The sequence below is a fragment of the Prionailurus bengalensis genome, chromosome C1 (assembly GCF_016509475.1).
Source record: "Prionailurus bengalensis isolate Pbe53 chromosome C1, Fcat_Pben_1.1_paternal_pri, whole genome shotgun sequence".
Lineage (NCBI taxonomy): Eukaryota > Metazoa > Chordata > Mammalia > Carnivora > Felidae > Prionailurus > Prionailurus bengalensis.
The window spans coordinates 36,034,928-36,051,437 of NC_057345.1; the positions used below are offsets into that span (position 1 = coordinate 36,034,928).

The 16,510-nt window shown below is 46.7% G+C and overlaps 1 protein-coding gene across 2 annotated transcripts; it reads left to right on the plus strand.

The window, feature by feature from the left end:
- The first annotated feature begins 1,924 nt into the window (after positions 1-1,924).
- On the plus strand, positions 1,925-16,468 carry AKR1A1 (aldo-keto reductase family 1 member A1). 2 transcript variants are annotated; one of them, XM_043574816.1, is made up of 9 exons: positions 1,925-2,346; positions 10,675-10,763; positions 12,496-12,615; positions 12,781-12,932; positions 13,564-13,759; positions 14,923-15,122; positions 15,359-15,431; positions 15,573-15,659; positions 16,308-16,468. In XM_043574816.1, the coding sequence occupies exons 2-9, from the start codon at positions 10,680-10,682 to the stop codon at positions 16,371-16,373; spliced, it is 978 nt and encodes a 325-aa protein (XP_043430751.1). In that variant the 5' UTR covers positions 1,925-2,346; positions 10,675-10,679; the 3' UTR covers positions 16,374-16,468. The 2 variants fall into 2 exon arrangements, with proteins under 2 accessions (XP_043430751.1, XP_043430753.1); XM_043574818.1 differs by lacking the exon at positions 1,925-2,346 and adding an exon at positions 6,521-6,542.
- The last annotated feature ends 42 nt before the right edge of the window (positions 16,469-16,510 follow it).

A 16,510-nucleotide genomic window follows, 5' to 3' on the forward strand; every position in this document is an offset into this window, starting at 1 on the left:
TCTTCTTCCTGCAGTGTCTGATACTATTTTTACTCATTTGTGTCTGTTAGGGTTCTTTGGTTGCAAGCAACAAAAACTGTCTCTAACCAAAGACAAAGAAAGGTGTTTTGTTTTGTTTTGTTTTGTTTTTGAAGGCTATAGGAGTACTTGCAAAACCAAAGGGAAGGTACAGCATGGAACTGGAAGGAACCAGGTGGCTTCAGGAGGTCCTATTAGCAGAGATTGCTCGACAGCCATGGCAGGGTGCTAGTGAAATGCATTTCATGATGAAAGGCATGAAATCCAGGTGATTAGTCTTTTGGTGACTGTATTAATAATTAAGACTCAAGGAAGGAATAGCCAATTGGCATATTTTGGGATATTCACACACATGTTAGCTAGGGGAGGACAAGTACTTGAATTAATGACTGTTGAATTGGATCCAATGAGGAGGAAGAAATTCTCCAAAAGAGGGAGGAATGGGCACTGGGAAGCCAAAAACAATAATTCCCACTATCCCTCCTGCCTGAACCACTCATTTCCCTTGGATTCTGAGACAACTTATTCACTTGGTCTCCTCTCAGTCCACCTCCTCAGGCTGTTCTCTGCCTCCTTGTTTTTACAATGGGGCAAGGCACCCTAGAAGTTGACAGAGGCTTATCCTTCGTAAGATGGGAAAAGGATGGTTGTGAAAGGGGCAGTGTGTTCTTGAGACGATCTATTTTGCAGTCTGACAACTATTTGAAAACTTTTGGAGGGATAGGGTTGTGCGTTGTATGAAATATTCCCTGGCACCAGAATTAAGACCAAAAGCCCCAAAGTTGGGGGAAGGAGAGAGGGCCTCAGTAGTTCATCACTTGGCAAGGTCACCACCTGATGGTTACACTTCAGACTTTAAAGAAGTCAGACTCAGCACAAAAGAAATATGGAGTCTGTCAGACCCTGAAGAAAAGGTGGGAGGGATGGGATACATGGCATGTGTCTCTTGATGGCAAGTCTTTGCTAGGGTAAGATGAGTTTGAGGTATATTAAATTCCAATCACATAAGCTGGAATCTGAGTGTCTTTATGAGGATAGATGGTGTCAAACATTAGACATTCGGTCCATCAAGCCACTACCTGTATTGAGGAGACAGTGGGGAGTAATCCAGGGGAGCCAAAAAAAAATGAGGAAGAGTAGAGGAGCAGAGGAGATAGAGGTGTGGGGAGAGAAAAGCAGAGCTACACAGAGGGGAAAACGTGTAAAATGCAAGACACCTCTCAGTCCACATGGCTAGGGCTATTTCAAATATAAAATCTGTATGACTTAATAGCTATGTGATTTTGGCCAAGCTACTTTACCTGGTTGAGTCTGTTCAGTCTGTAAAATTGAACGCGAATACCTCCCTCACAGGAGACTTCCAGTGTGCAGATAACGTCTGTATCTTCACTTGGATAATAGTTACATTGAAAAAAAGAATCATAGAGCTTTAGATTTGTGCATTTTTCTGTATGTATGCTATACTATACTCCAATAAAAAAGCTTACAAAAAAAATTTCCCTTACAGGGTTGAAGATTCAATAAAATCATGTTTATAAGTCTAGCACAGTATCTGGCACATTAAAGCGCGTCCAGAGTCCACAGTCCGGATACAGGGACCACGAACTTACTACCGCTTGCAGCCCAGAGACCCGACTTCTTCCTTGTTACAGACAACTTTTATCGCGGCTGCTCTCCGAGCCTGTTTGCCAGACCAAGTAACGGAGCCAGTTTAGGTATATACTGGGAACCCCGCCAACCTGACTCTAAAAGACAGGAGCGAGAGTCGGTTCTGCGAACCCGGATGGAGTGGAGACACCAGAAGAACCTGCAATGTGACACCCAGTACCCTCCTCCCTCCAGCAGAAGGAGCTCCAGCAGCCTAGAGCGGCGTGGCTGTGGCGCGCGGTGCATTGTGGGCCAGCAGAGGCACTGACTGGCCCCGACGTTAGGGTCCCCCAAGTGGCCAGGGGCTCGCGCTTCACTCTGCCCCCACGTACTCCAAACCTGCGCAGTGAAGTGTGTCTAGACTCCAGCCAATCCAACCACCAGAGCTAGAGGTGGAGCTGGTGCAGGCTCCCAACTCTGGCTTCCAAACTCCAGCCCTTTACAGGGCGGGGTGGGGTCCACCACTGCGCGTGATGCTGAATGCCGGCCCTCTCCCCTCCTCCGGGAGGAGCTTCCTCCTCACCGCCAGACTTAAGCTAGATTCCTGCCTCCACCATCAGGCCAACCAACTTCCTTTGCAGCCCACCAGTTCCGGAAGCTGAGGCTTACTGTAACGTTGGCAAGGTGCAGAACCGAAGAGCGATCACACTGTTTTTGTTCACGCTCTGTGATTGAGCCGAGGTGAGTTTCCCCTGCTGCTGTTCCATCTTTCTCGCAGAGGAGATGGCCTTGATCTGTAATGAAACTACAGAGTTGTGTGCCTTCGGAATAGAGCGGAGAGCGCAGGCTCTGGAGGCAACCTGACTTGGTTTCGGATTTGAGCTCATTGTGATCTTGGAAAAGTTCTCAGTTTCTCTGGACCTCAGTTTACTCACGGATGAAATGAGTTCCTACATCGGAACTGTAGTGAGAATTGAGATAAAGCTTTTAAAACGCCCGTCAACTATTAGGTGCTCAGTAAATTTTAGTTGCCCTCTTTTGTTTATGTTAATTTATTTTTAAGAGAGAGAGAGAGAGAGAGAGCGCGCGCGCGCGCGCGAGCACGCAAGTGGGGGAGCGGGGGAGGAGCAGAGAGAGAGGGAGACAGAATCTGAAGCTGACTCCAGGCTCAGAGCTCTCTGCGTAGAGCCCAAGGCAGAAGTTGGATGTTTAAACGACTGAGACACCCAGGCGCCCTTGCCCTCTTCTTTTTGAGCACCAACACGATTTTTCCAGGAGCTCCGGCCTTTCTTTGGAATTGCAGAGATACTTCCTGAAAGTGGGAGTAGTGGGCAAAATTAGCTAACTTAGGCACCTGCTTTGGGTTTGGGAAAGCTAGGGCTTTTCTGTCCTCAGACCTCTGTTACAGTGAGGCTGGAATCTGAACTGTCACCAGATAGAGTTACTATTAACTCTTCCTTTCAGCCTACTCATATCAGGCTGCAAGACCTCCCTAAAAGAGTCTTGAGGGTTCTGATCAGGCCTGTTAATTTCCCAAGATCTCAGTTTTCTTTTTTTTTTAATTAAAAAAAATTTTTTTTAATGTTTATTTATCATTGAGAGACAGAGAGAGACAGAGCATGAGCAGGGGAGGGGCAGAGAGAGGAGGAGACACAGAATCCGAAGCAGGCTCCGGGCTCCGAGCCGTCAGCACAGAGCCCGACGCGGGGCTCGAACTCACAAACCGCGAGATCATGACCTGAGCTGAAGTCACGCTCAACTGACTGAGCCACCCAGGCGCCCCAGATCTCAGTTTTCTTATCTGTACGTGAGCAATCCCAGTATCATCCTGTATGAAGCCACTGGGAATTTTTTTTTTTTTTTTCTGAAAATGGTAAAGTGCTTTGATGTCTTCCAGAGATGATTCTTCCCAGGTTACCCAAGAAGTAAAAAAAGAAGGTGATGGGGGCACCTGGGTGACTCAGTTGGTTAAGCATGGGACTCCTGATTTCGGCTCAGGTCCTGATCTCAGTTTGTGGGTTGGAACCCTATGGAGCCTGCTTGGGATTCTCTCTCCCTCTCTCTCTGTCACTCCTTGGCTTGCCTCGCACTCTGTCTCCCTCAAAATAAAGGAAGGAAGGAAGGAAGGAAGGAAGGAACGAAGGAAGAAAGGAAGAAAGGAAGAAAGAAAAGTGATGAAGGCAGTGACTTCCTCAAATGCCCTGCAGCCCATTTGCCTTAGTGTGTGTGCTCACATGTGTTTCTACGTCTATGCATGGGGCAGGCACTCTAGGAGTAAGGGGTTCAGATAGATGACCTCTGACCTCAAGGTATCCCCTAGTTTGTGAGGGAAACTCATATAAACAAACAACTGCAGCTATGTGCACAAGCTGTCAGTGCACAGGAGGAGCAAGTGCTAGCTGAAGGATGAGCAGTAATTAGCCAGACAAGGGTGGGACTTGGGGAAGCAAAGTGTGGCTGGAGTTAATAAGTGGTGGCTGGTTTTGCAAAGTCTGAAGCACGGAGTTTGGAATGAAGAGGTGGAAAAATGAGGAGGATGGGAGCCAGGTAATGAAATGTATTACTAAGCACTGTGGACTTTATCCTGAAGGTAAGCAAGAACTACTGGAAGAATTTGAGCCTTGGAATCACATGTTCAGATTTAGTGAATGGATTGTGGGGAGAGGGGCTGCACTGGAAGCAGAGAGATGGTGGTTCAGGTAGGGGTGGTTCGAGCTAGAGCAGTAGCAGTGGAGGCAGATATGGATGGACTGGAGAAAGACTTAAGAAATATATATTTTAGGGGCGCCTGGGTGGCTCAGTTGGTTAAGCGTCCGACTTCGGCTCAGGTCATGATCTCACAGTCCGTGAGTTCGAGCCCTGCGTCGGGCTTTGTGCTGATCGCTCAGAACCTGGAGCCTGTTTCAGATTCTGTGTCTCCCTCTCTCTCTGACCCTCCCCCATTCATGCTCTGTCTCTCTCTGTCTCAAAAATAAATAAACGTTAAAAAAAAAAGAAATATATATTTTAAAATTCTTTTCACGTCAAGAGGTACATGAAGTGTTTGGCTCAGGTCATGATCTCATGGTTCATGAGTTCAAAGCATGCTGACAGCGCAGGCCTACTTAGGATTCTCTCTCCCTCTTTCTTTTCTCCTGCCCCCACTTATGCGCTCTCTCTTTCTCTTTCTCTCTCTTTCTCTCAAAATAAACTTAAGAAATATATATTTACCAGTATTAGTAGTGATGGGGTTTTGGAGTGGTGGGGGGTCTAGAGCCGACGTCCAAGAAAGAATTTTTGAGACTTCTTTGGTGCAAAAAAGGTGATTTTATTAAAGCACAGGGACAGGACCCATGGACTGAAAGAGCTGCCCTGGAGTTGTAAAGAGTCAATAATTATTTCCTATGGAGTTGGGGGGAGATAAAGGCAAAAGGGAGACCTCCAAAAGGACTTTCATATGCTAAAGAGGACTCTCAAGATACTGGAGGCCTTGCTATTACCAGGCTAAGGTGGTTTTCCCTTTAGTGAGGCATTAACATTATAGGAAGTTCCTGGAGAAATGTTTCACTCTGCCTATCTCAGGTATTCATCAGTGGACTGCAGGTTATAAGGAAATTTAATTTTGGGGTGCTTGGGTGGCTCAGTCGGTTGAGCGTCCGACTTCAGCTCAGGTCATGATCTCGCGGTCCGTGAGTTTGAGCCCTGCGTAGGGCCCTGTGCTGACAGCTCAGAGCCTAGAGCCTGTTTCGGAATCTGTGTCTCCGTCTCTCTCTGACCCTCCCCCGTTCATGCTCTGTCTCTCTCGGTCTCAAAAAATAAATAAGCATTAAAAAAAAAATGTATAAGGAAATTTAACTTTACCTACCATTTCCTTCTTGCCTTTGTTCCCCACATCAGAATGGAGGGGAAGGTGATGTTAGGGCTCCAGGAAACTGAATCTATAGGTTTCTGGAGATTAGGCTATTGGTAAGATTGCCTTTTTCTTATAATTTACTAAGACATTTGTAAACTGGTGGGGACTCAGGTCCTGCATGACTGTGATCTCTATCAGTTAACCATTTGTTTTCCCCTTTTCCTTTGTTCTTGGGCAGCCAGGGGTGCCTGTGGAGTGTCACACTTATCCCACCTTGTTGGGGGGGGCGGGTAGGTGGTGTTTGCTGTGTCCCAGCCAAATAGACCTAATCTAGGCCAATGTTACATATTTAAAGTAGTTTTCTGTGCTTGTTTCTTAGAAGTACAAGCAAGGGTATACTCCCCTACCAATCACCTGTCAAAACCCTAAAATGATAATAACTCAGAAATGCCAAATGAACTGAAATACTTTATTTAGATGGCTTTTCAAGACCCCATGTGATGAGGGAGCATAATGCAAGCTGAGGGCAAAGCACAAGCTATCGCGTGCGCGAACACACCACACACACACACACACACACACACACACACACACACCACACACACACACACACACACACACACACACAAGGTGGGATATGTGTAATATTCTTCAGGAGCTCCTGGCTGCCCAAGAACAAAGGAAAGGACAGAAAACAGATGGTTAAACTGTTCAATCTCCATCAGTTTACAAATGTCTTAGTAAATTACAAGAAAAAGGCAGTCTTATCAATAGCCTAATCTCCAGAAACTGTAGACTCAGTTTCCTGGAGCCCCAATATCACCCCTTCGTAGTGATATGGGGAACAAAGGCAAGAAGGAAATCGCAGGTAAAATTAAAAAAAAATTTTTTACGTTTATTTATTTTTGAGACAGAGAAAGACAGAGCATGAACAGGGGAGGGGCAGAGAGAGAGGGAGACACAGAATCTGAAGCAAGCTCCAGGCTCTGAGCCATCAGCCCAGAGCCCGACGCAGGGCTCGAACTCACGGACCGCGAGATCGTGACCTGAGTTGAAGTCGGACGCTTAACCGACTGAGCCACCCAGGCACCCCCAGAATTTGCAGGTAAAATTAAATTTCCTTATAACCTGCTGCCCATTGACAAATACTTGAGGCAAATATTTCTCCATTTCTCCAGGAACTCCCTATGTCTTTTTTTTTTTTAACATTTTATTTATTTTTGAGACAGGGAGAGACAGAGCATGAACAGGGGAGGGTCAGAGAGAGGGAGACACAGAATCTGAAACAGGCTCCAGGCTCTGAGCTGGCAGCACAGAGCCCGACACGGGGCTTGAACTCACGGACCATGAGATCATGACCTGAGCCGAAGTGGGCCGCTTAACCGACTGAACCACCCAGGTGCCCCAACTCCCTATGTCTTAAAGTCATTGCTTTGCTAGAGGGAAAAACAGCCTTAACTTGACAAATAGCTAGGCCTGCAGTATTCTGAGAATCTTCTTTAGCATATGAAAATCTCTTTGAAAACTTCCCCTTGACTTGACCTCCTCCAACTCCTTAGTATATAAACAGTCACTCTTTACAACCCCAGTGCAGCTCTTTCTGCTTCAATAAAATCACCTTTTTGTACCAAAGACTTAGAAAATTCTTTCTTGGCTGTCAGCTCAGAACCTGCCCACCTCCCACCCCCGACTCCAAAACTTTATCAGATGGATTATACTGTGAACATGTTGTCTGATTTGCTTTAACAGTTGTTATCCAGGCCCTTGAGTCCCTTGTGAGAGAGAGTATACAGAAAGAAGAGCATGCATGGGTCAGGTACTGTGCAAAGTGCTTTAGATCTAGTTTCTCTTCCAAATGGGGGAAGGTGTGCTGAGATTCAGACTCAGATCTGTGCAACCCCAGGCCCTGAACTGATTCCTTTGTGCTCTGCTGTTGGATTTGATGAGTTCAGTTTTGGACATTTTGAGTCTTAGATACCTATAGGGCATACTGGTAGAGATATCTCCAGGGAGTTGAATGTACAGAACTAGGGTGGGCAGAATCAGTGCTTAAAGTGATAACTGAAGGCATGAGCTTAACTAGGGAGTGAGAAGAGGATTGGGAACAGAACTCTCAGGGACACCAACATTTATGGGAAGTACAGGAAAGGCCCATGCAGCCCAGGAACATTCATGTAAATACTGCTTCCTCTTTTTCCTGTGTTTTTGAGATCCCTGCATGCAAGCAGCAGCTATAGAGCCCTCCTCTGAGAAGAAACATAGGCACTGATTTAGGAATAATAAAACCTGAGTCCTTTAAAAAAAAAAAAAAGAGTGAGTAATCTCTGACCCAGTGTGGGGCTTGAACTTAAAACCCCAGGATCAAGAGTTACATGCTCCACTGACTGAGCCAGCCAGGCACCACTAAAATCTGAGACCTGATACTACCTCTCCCTATGCAGACCCAGTTTTTCTCTCTTTCATGAGTAAAACCTTCTCAAATTAACGTGAGTGTTTCTGAGTGTTGCCAGAGGCCAAGCCAGGCAGTTTCTGACAACTTCAGAGCCTGTTAATTCAGGAGAAGGCTGGAAAGCCAATGCCTCAGGCAGAAGATGAGGAAGTCCAGAGCTGGCAGAGTATGACTTCCTGTCCTAGAGGAAAACATTTGTTCTTTGCAGAGACTCTTCTATTCCCTCCCTTGGAGCTCTTGTTCTTTGAAGCTCTTTGTTAGGTCTTCCTACTTGCATGAAGCCAACACCCCCCCCCCCCCCCAAGCCTCATTGTTTTGGGTTTTCAGTTTCAGCATCAAAAGAAAGAGAAACAAGCATCAGGTTTCTTCTTCCTTTTCGCCTTAGATCAGGCCTTTGTTCAAGGCTCTCAGTCTAAGTCCACGTGTAATTTCAGAGTTCTCCAGTGTGTGCTGGGAAATCCGGGAGAGACCAACGGTCACTTGTTTGGGGATCAAGCCCAGGAAACCAGCCACAGACCCTGGTGGCAACTGGCAGGCTAATTGCTCCTGTGAAGTCCAGACATGATTGCCTGATCCTCTGGCAAGTTTATATCCCTGGGAAGTTTGCTAGCACTCAAGTGATCTGTGGTTTGATGCCCAGATTGAACTTTTTGTTTTTGTTTTAGCAGAAACAGGTGGTCTCCATAACCAGGTTATGCTAGACTGTAAAGTTCTTGCAGGGGTGCCTGGGTGGCTCTGTCCATTAAGCATCTGACTTTGGCTCAGGTCATGATCTTCTGGTTCGTGAGTTCAAGCCCATGTCAGACTCTCTGCTCTCAATGCAGAGCCTGCTTTGGATCCTTTGTCCCCTCTCTCTCTGCCCCTCCCCTGCTCTCTTTCTTGCTCTCAAAAATAAACATTTATAAAAAAAAAAAAAATTCTTCCGGAGTCAGACGTATCAGGAAAGACAATTTTGATGTGTCAGTTATACTTAGAACTTGTCATAGTTCTTGCTCTACCATAATATTCTGGATGTCTTTTCAGAACTTGGAAACAAAGGTTATATTTATAAAGGTATTGCTGGCAATGAAATCAATCCCAAGGGAGTGATATCTATAGTACTAATGAAATCAAGGGAAAAGGCTTCTACCTTATCCGCTCTAGGGTGAGCATTCTTTCTTTTTTCCCTTTCGCTTGGATAATTGCTATTCATCAAGACTTGACTTGGCATGCCCGGCTGGCTCAGTTGATAGAGCATGCGACTCTTGACTTTGGGGTTGTGGGTTTGAGCCCCACATTGGTGTAAAGAATACTTAAAAATAAAATCGTTTCTTTTAAACTTTTTTAATGTTTATTTATTTTTGAGAGAGAGAGGGAGAGAGATAGAGCATGAGTGGGGGAGAGGCAGAGAGAGAGGGAGACACAGAATCTGAAGCAGGTTCCAGGCTCTGAGCTGTCAGCACAGAGTCCGACGTGGGGCCCAAGCTCACAAATCATGAGATCATGACTTGAGCTGAAGTCAGATGCTCAACCAACTGAGCCACCCAGGCACCCCAAGAATACTTAAAAATAAAATCTTAAAAAAAAAAAAAAAAAAAAAGACGACTCAAATATCCCCTCCATGAAGCCATCCTAGCAGGGTTACTCTTTTCTTATAGCACTTGAGCAGATTTTGCTCCTATCTTATACATTGTACTGATATCCTCAGTCCAGCCCCTACTAGCCCATAAACTCCAAGAGGGCAGGGGCTTTATTTGAATATGTATGTCTCTTAGATCTAGCACACGGCCAGGAATATTAAGCATTTGCTGCCTGAATGAGTATCCGTGGGTCATTTGGAGACTTCTGATTTTCATAGCTCTCCAAAGAGGGTTGTTCCAATCACCCACCTGTTTTGTTCAGTTGGAAATTTTCCTGTGTCTATAATTTACTGCTTTCTGCTGTGTCTAATTACCCGTCCTGGAAACCCTTTTCCCCTTGACTCTTAGGAAAGTCCAACTTACTCTTAAAAGCCAATGTCAATATTCCCTGGTCCTTGCTCTGCAGAAGTCATTTGCTTTTCTGTAGCACACTGTGATATGTGTCTACTGTGAGGCATAGCACAAGTATATTATGAATCTGTGTTTACCTCTCTTTTCTTGCCTTTTTCCATTGGCTCTTCCTTGAATGCTTGGCTCTGCCACTTCTTAGCTGTTGATTCAAGGCAAATAACTTCACCTCTCTGAGCTTGGTTTTTTTGTTTTTGTTTTTGTTTTTTTAAACAATGGTCTACTTCCCTTGTAATAACCCACTCAGGCCTCGTAACATGCTGATCAGACATCTTTGTGAGGGACTAGGAGAATCTGTAGTTTCTGACATCCTCCTGTGAATGTTCATTTCATCTTCAGAGAAGTGACCCATCCCTGACCTTGTTCTGTCACTTGGTCTCACTTTGTTTCATAATGGCCTTTACCTGTCCTACACTGGTTTGAGACCTTATGTAGTCAAGGCTGGGTACTTCTGGGAGCCACCCACCTTTGTTTTTAGGTATTAGAACTGTCTAACATAGACCTTTAGCCTGGTAGAAGGAAGGCAGCTAAACTGATGGTCCGGTTAATATTTGTCCAGGAGCTCCTGACTTTGGTTGGTTCTAGTCACCCTGTCTTAGCTGCCCTCTGCTCACAGGCATGTATACACAACCACGTGTTTGTTCTCCTTTCGCCGCTGTGCTCCCTTTACCACCCATGTTTTACAGGAGTCTTGACAGGTGGGTGGCTGAAGCTCAAGCAGCACTGACCCCCACACCATTCTCTTCCCATCTGTGTTTCAGGGAGCATGGCGGCTTCCTGTGTCCTCCTGCACACTGGGCAGAAGATGCCCCTGATTGGACTGGGCACCTGGAAGAGCGATCCTGGCCAGGTGAGAGATGGAGGAAAAAGAGGAGGGCTTCTTGTGCCTCTGCCAGGGAAGAGGCAGTATTTGGGAGATGGTCCCAGCACTTTCCCTAGCAGCCCCAACCCTATACTCCATTTCATGTAGGGATGAACCTGAAGGGCAGTGGGAAGAAACAAGAGAAGAGACCAGCAGTGAGCCCTTGGCTTCCTCAGCTGACTCAGAGGAAGGGCTGAGGGGCCCAGTAGGGCCGAGCGAATAGGAAGGAACTCTTTCCCTAATTGGATCTGCACTGAGTGCTGTGGCAGACATGGGATCCCTCTGTGCCTGGCCCTATGCTGACCCCTCATAATGCCACTTACCACCTTGCGCCGTGATCATGTCTCCCTCTCCTACACAGGGTTCCTTGAGGACTGGGCCACTCCCTAATGCCCAGTCCAGAGATAGACAACAGCAGATGTCAGGATTTGAAGAATAACTATGTCAGCTGTGTAGACCAAGGGTTAGCAAACTTTTTCTTAAAGAACCAGATGGTTAATAATTTAGATTTTGCTGGATAAGTTGCAAGACGGAGGTGATTATGTATTCATGTAACCTTTTAAAGGTGTAAAAGTCATTCTTAGCACAAGGGCTGGAAAAAACAAAAGGCAGCTGCGAGCTGGAGTATAATAACCCCTGCTGTCAACTTTTCATCTTAGGGGAGCATGGGAATAGAGATCTGCTCCCACCTGGGGTGGGGCATCTTCCCAGGTCTTCTTCCTTGTTCTTTGGAAATCTGAATCAGGCTTTAGAGAAGTTTGGGGATTAAGTTTAAGAGGGACTCAGGCAGGGAGAACAGCCTCTTCTCTCAGGGATTTAGGCTGGTATTCGTGTTGTGTTCTGCCTCTTTTCCCTTTGCTTTCATTCCTGCAGTTGCCTAGAACCCTGGAGTCAGGGTCTTTGTGCTCCAGGCAGGCACTGACATAGCCCAGGACAAGTCCAGGAGCTACATAAAGGCAGGAGGTGGAAGTCAGAACTGGGCCAAAACTAGGGGTATGGGGCAGCAGGGGTGAGGGGAGTACGTCTGGATAGTAAGAGCTATACCTAGATGGGGATCTTGAATGGCAAGGCCCTGACACTGTTGGTTTTGCTTCTGCTACCATGTTTCTAGTCTGTTTTTTAGCAAATTGACTGACCTGTCCTCCTACCTGGTGTCTGCTTTCTTCTTTCCTAACAGAGGGCTCTGAGCCCAGCCTCCATCTTACTTCTCTGCCTTCCTTAATTTTCTTCCACTCTCAGAGTTCTTCTGCTTCCCTGAACTCCCAGAGCTCACTTGATCTTCACGGCTCCATAAGCATTTCTCTGTGCGTTGGCGTACAAATTACTTACCTGTATATCATGTTTCTGTAACCAGCTCTTCAGGACTAGAGAACCTGTGTCCATGACCTATATTTCTGTTCTCTGTCAAAGGATACATCCACCTGCTGAGCATCTAACTGGGAATACAATGGTAGTTTTTTGCTGGGCTCGCATTGAGATTGCTTAGGTAGGAGGGAAACTTGGGGGTTATTGGGGTAGGCACAAAGGGGTTGGGGTCTCTGAAGAGGCTTCTGGTCCCCTCATCTAGAACCATCTTTCATCTTTTCACCCCTACTTTATGGATAACTGCAGTCATCCTGCCCCTCCCCCATCAGTGACCCTCAGGAGGGCAGTTCCTGGCCTAGGGCAGTTTCTGGCCTAGGCCAGCAGAGCTGAAACCTCTGCTTCTCTCACCTGGCAGGTAAAGGCTGCTGTTAAGTACGCCCTGAGTGTAGGCTACCGCCACATTGACTGTGCTGCTATCTATGGCAATGAGACGGAGATTGGGGAGGCCTTGAAGGAGAATGTGGGACCTGGCAAGGTGAGGTCTGGGGCTACAGAGGGATGGGGTGAGAGAGCTCTGGACCTGGGGCACCTGGACAGAGGGATCTGAAAGCACCTTCCTTCTAATCAGTTTCCCGGAGGTGAGGGTGGGTGACTGGGTGCCCAGGGCTCTTCTCACTATGGGCCCTGCCCCCTGTACCAGGTGGTGCCTCGAGAGGAGGTGTTTGTGACTTCCAAGCTATGGAACACTAAACACCACCCTGAGGATGTGGAGCCTGCCCTCCGGAAGACACTGGCTGACCTCCAGCTGGAGTATTTGGACCTGTACCTAATGCACTGGCCTTATGCCTTTGAGTGAGTCTTGCCAGGGTCTTTATCCAGGGAGTCGGGTGTTGTGGGAGTCAGGTTAGGAACTTATAAGGCACAGGAGCAGAGCAGGAGCAGAGCAGGAGAGGAACATTCCTCAGCTTGCTGTGGGAACTCAGCCTTTTATGCCACAGCAGCCAGAAGTTTAGCTACAGAAAAGGAGGGCAGCTTCGCATGGTGTGTACCCTAGGGGTGCGCGGGTGGTCCCTCCTGCCCCCTTAATTTATTCAAAAAACTACTAGCTTCTAAGCTAGGCCTAGAGATTGCCGTAGAGAGTCAGCTCCAGCAGAGGGCGTGAAAGGAGCCTTACCATCAGCTCTGTGCACTGTAATGAAAGAAGATTGCAAGAGCATGCAACTCTCTGAGGGGGAAGAAGTTCAAGGAGATTTTCCAGAGGAGAAGAGGTACAATGTGTCTAGGAAGAAGAGGAGCAGAAATGGGCATTCTGTATAAAGTTAATGCCTGGGTCATGACCTTAAAGGGTTTCTTTAATAAGGTTTCTTATTTTTGGCTTTTTGCCCTTTCTGGGCTTAGTATGGGGACACAGAGTGGCTGGATGGGCAGGTAAGGTAGGAGGCCTACATTTGTGCCCACTCATGGGGAACTGTCTTTCACTTAGGCGAGGAGACAACCCTTTCCCTAAGAATGTTGATGGGACTATCCGCTATGATTCTACCCACTACAAGGAGACCTGGAAGGCTCTGGAGGCACTGGTGGATAAGGGGCTGGTACGGGCACTGGGCCTGTCCAACTTCAGCAGTCGGCAGATTGATGACGTGCTCAGTGTGGCGTCTGTGCGCCCAGCTGTCTTGCAGGTAAGTACAGCAAAGCAGATCTGTTGGTTTGGGGGTATATGTGTGTTCAAGAACATGAGTGAGCAGATGATGTGTCTGTTTTATGGAGATGGTTAGCAAGTTTTCAGAAGTGTTAGTGTAAAATTCTATGCATAAAGAAGGGCACTAAGGGTGCCTGGGTAGCTCAGTCTGTTGAGTGTCTAACTCTTGATTTCAGCTCAGGTTGTGAGCCCAGGGTTATGGGATCAAGCCCTGCATTGAGTGCTATGCTGACAGCTCAGAGCCTGGAGCCTGCTTCAGATTCTGTGTCTCCCTCTCTCTCTCTGCCCTTCCCCTGTTCGAGCTTGTCTCTCTCAAAAATAAACATTTAAAAAAAACAACTTAAATTTTTTTTATTTTTTATTTTAGAGAGTGTGTGAGTTGGGAAGAGGGACAGAGGGAGAGAATCCCAAGCAGGCTCCAGGCTCAGTGCAGAGCCCGACACAGGGCTTGATCCCATGACCCTGAGATCACGACCAAAACCAAAATCAAGAGTCAGACACTCAACTGACTAAGCCACCCAGGTGCCCCAAAAAATAAAAACTTAAAGATAAAGGGCATTGAGTTAACTACACTGGAATTAAATTTCAAAAAAGCTAAAAAGGTCTGTTTGATTGAAACACAATGGAAATAAATATGAATAACGTACATACAAAGTAAGATTGAGGGTGCCTCGGTAGCTCAGTGGGTTAGGCATATGATTCTTGGTTTTAGCTCAGGTCTCGGCTCAGGTTGTGATCTCACGGTTAGGGAGTTTGAGCCCCACATAGGGCTCTGTGCTGACAGCGTGGAGCCTGCTTGGGATTTTCTCTCTCCCTCTATCTCAGCCCCTCCCCTGCTCTCTCTCTCAAATAAATAAACTTAAAAAAATATTAAAAATAGATAAAGTAAGTTTCTGTCAGTGAGAACAAGTACTATATATTGGTTCATATCAAATATAAGAATATTAGAAAACCAAAAATAAAGAAATGAAAGGCATTGAAGTGTGGGAATAGAATGAAATGGACAGTGGAAGATGGAGAGTGAGAAAAGTGATTTGAGGGGAAGTGGGGGGATCAGCAGTGCAAGGTTGGTCAAGATGTGTGGGTGGGGTTCTAAAATTTGGGTGTGGCCAACCTATAGTGATGGGTTTTTTCTTGATTCAGGTGGAATGCCACCCATACCTGTCTCAGAAGGAGCTGATTGCCCACTGCCAAGCACGTGGCCTGGAGGTGACTGCTTATAGTCCTCTGGGCTCCTCTGATCGTGCTTGGCGTGATCCTAATGAGCCTGTCCTACTGGAGGAGCCAGTGATCCTGGCACTGGCTGAAAAGTATGGCCGGTCTCCGGCTCAGATCCTGCTCAGGTGTGCGCAGTCTTGGAGAAAGGTGGGGGAGGGCACTGGATTGGGAGGCAAGTGTTGAGGGATGTAGTTGCTAATCTTGCCATGTATGTAATCTGGGGGAAGCTACTCTGAGGCATGTTCCCCATTCTAGTGAGGCTCAGAGAGTCCAGGAGTTTAGAGAACACTGCGTGGAAGACAAAACACTGCTTGTGAGTACTGACTCCTCTTCCTAATTCTATTTCAATCACCCACCTTAGGTGGCAGGTCCAGCGGAAAGTGATCTCCATCCCCAAGAGTATCACACCTTCACGTATCCTTCAGAACATCCAGGTACTTGGTGATGGGTCCTTTCTCTTTTAGACCATTGGGACACAGTCTGGCTCCGACTCTGCCTGGCAAGAAGGCAGTGTTCTGGAATCTCAACTTCCACACACAAAGCTGGCTTTCCTGACCTCCACTTTCCCTCCCCAGGTGTTTGACTTCACCTTTAGCCCAGAAGAGATGAAGCAGTTAGACACCCTGAATAAAAATTGGCGATACATTGTGCCCATGATCACTGTGAGTATATATCATGTGCTAAAGTTAGAGAATAAATGTAAGTTTTGCAGCAGGAGTCTGGCCCAAAACTGGCCTCAACCTCCCTGGTCAGAGGAGAGGCAGGATGTTGTTGGTAGGATTGCTTTTCCTGCACACAGTGGGCTTTTTTATTTTTATTAAGCTTGGGGAAGTAGTATGGCTTGGGAATAAAGCATATAGCCTGTGAGTCCCAGGCTATATGACCTTGTGACCTAGAACAAGTTATTTAACTTCTCCAAGCCTCAGTTTCCCAGTAAACTGAGACATAGCAAGTTCCCAGTTCTTGACACATAGCAAGTTCTCAGTAAATGGTATAAATAAGAGGAGCCTAGAAGGCATTCTCAACCTTGGTAGAGGGATTGAGGTTGGGTTGAAGCCTGTTACACATAGGGATATAAATAATTCCTTATCCCAGCTGAGACTGCAATCTCTTAGGGGCAGGGGCAGGTATATAACAGACTATGGTTTGCTGGAGTGCTGACACTGGCATTGTCTGAGGTCCAGGTCCTGCCACTGCCATCTGTCATAGTGCTTACAGGTGACATTGTTTATGAAGATTCAGGGAAAAATGCCCTGTGTCTTTGGAATGTCAATTCCTGCTAATAGTCATCTGTCTGTCTCTCTTTCCAGGTGGATGGGAAGAGGGTCCCGAGAGATGCAGGGCACCCTCTGTATCCTTTTAATGATCCATACTGAGACCACCACTCTGTGGTTTCCTTTCCAGCTCTCCAGCTACAAGGTCCTGCCACCCCCAGAAAGAAGGAGTTAATAAAACCACTGGAACATCCATACTACTTGCTTGTCTTATTTGTCTGGTCAGACGCAAAATAAAA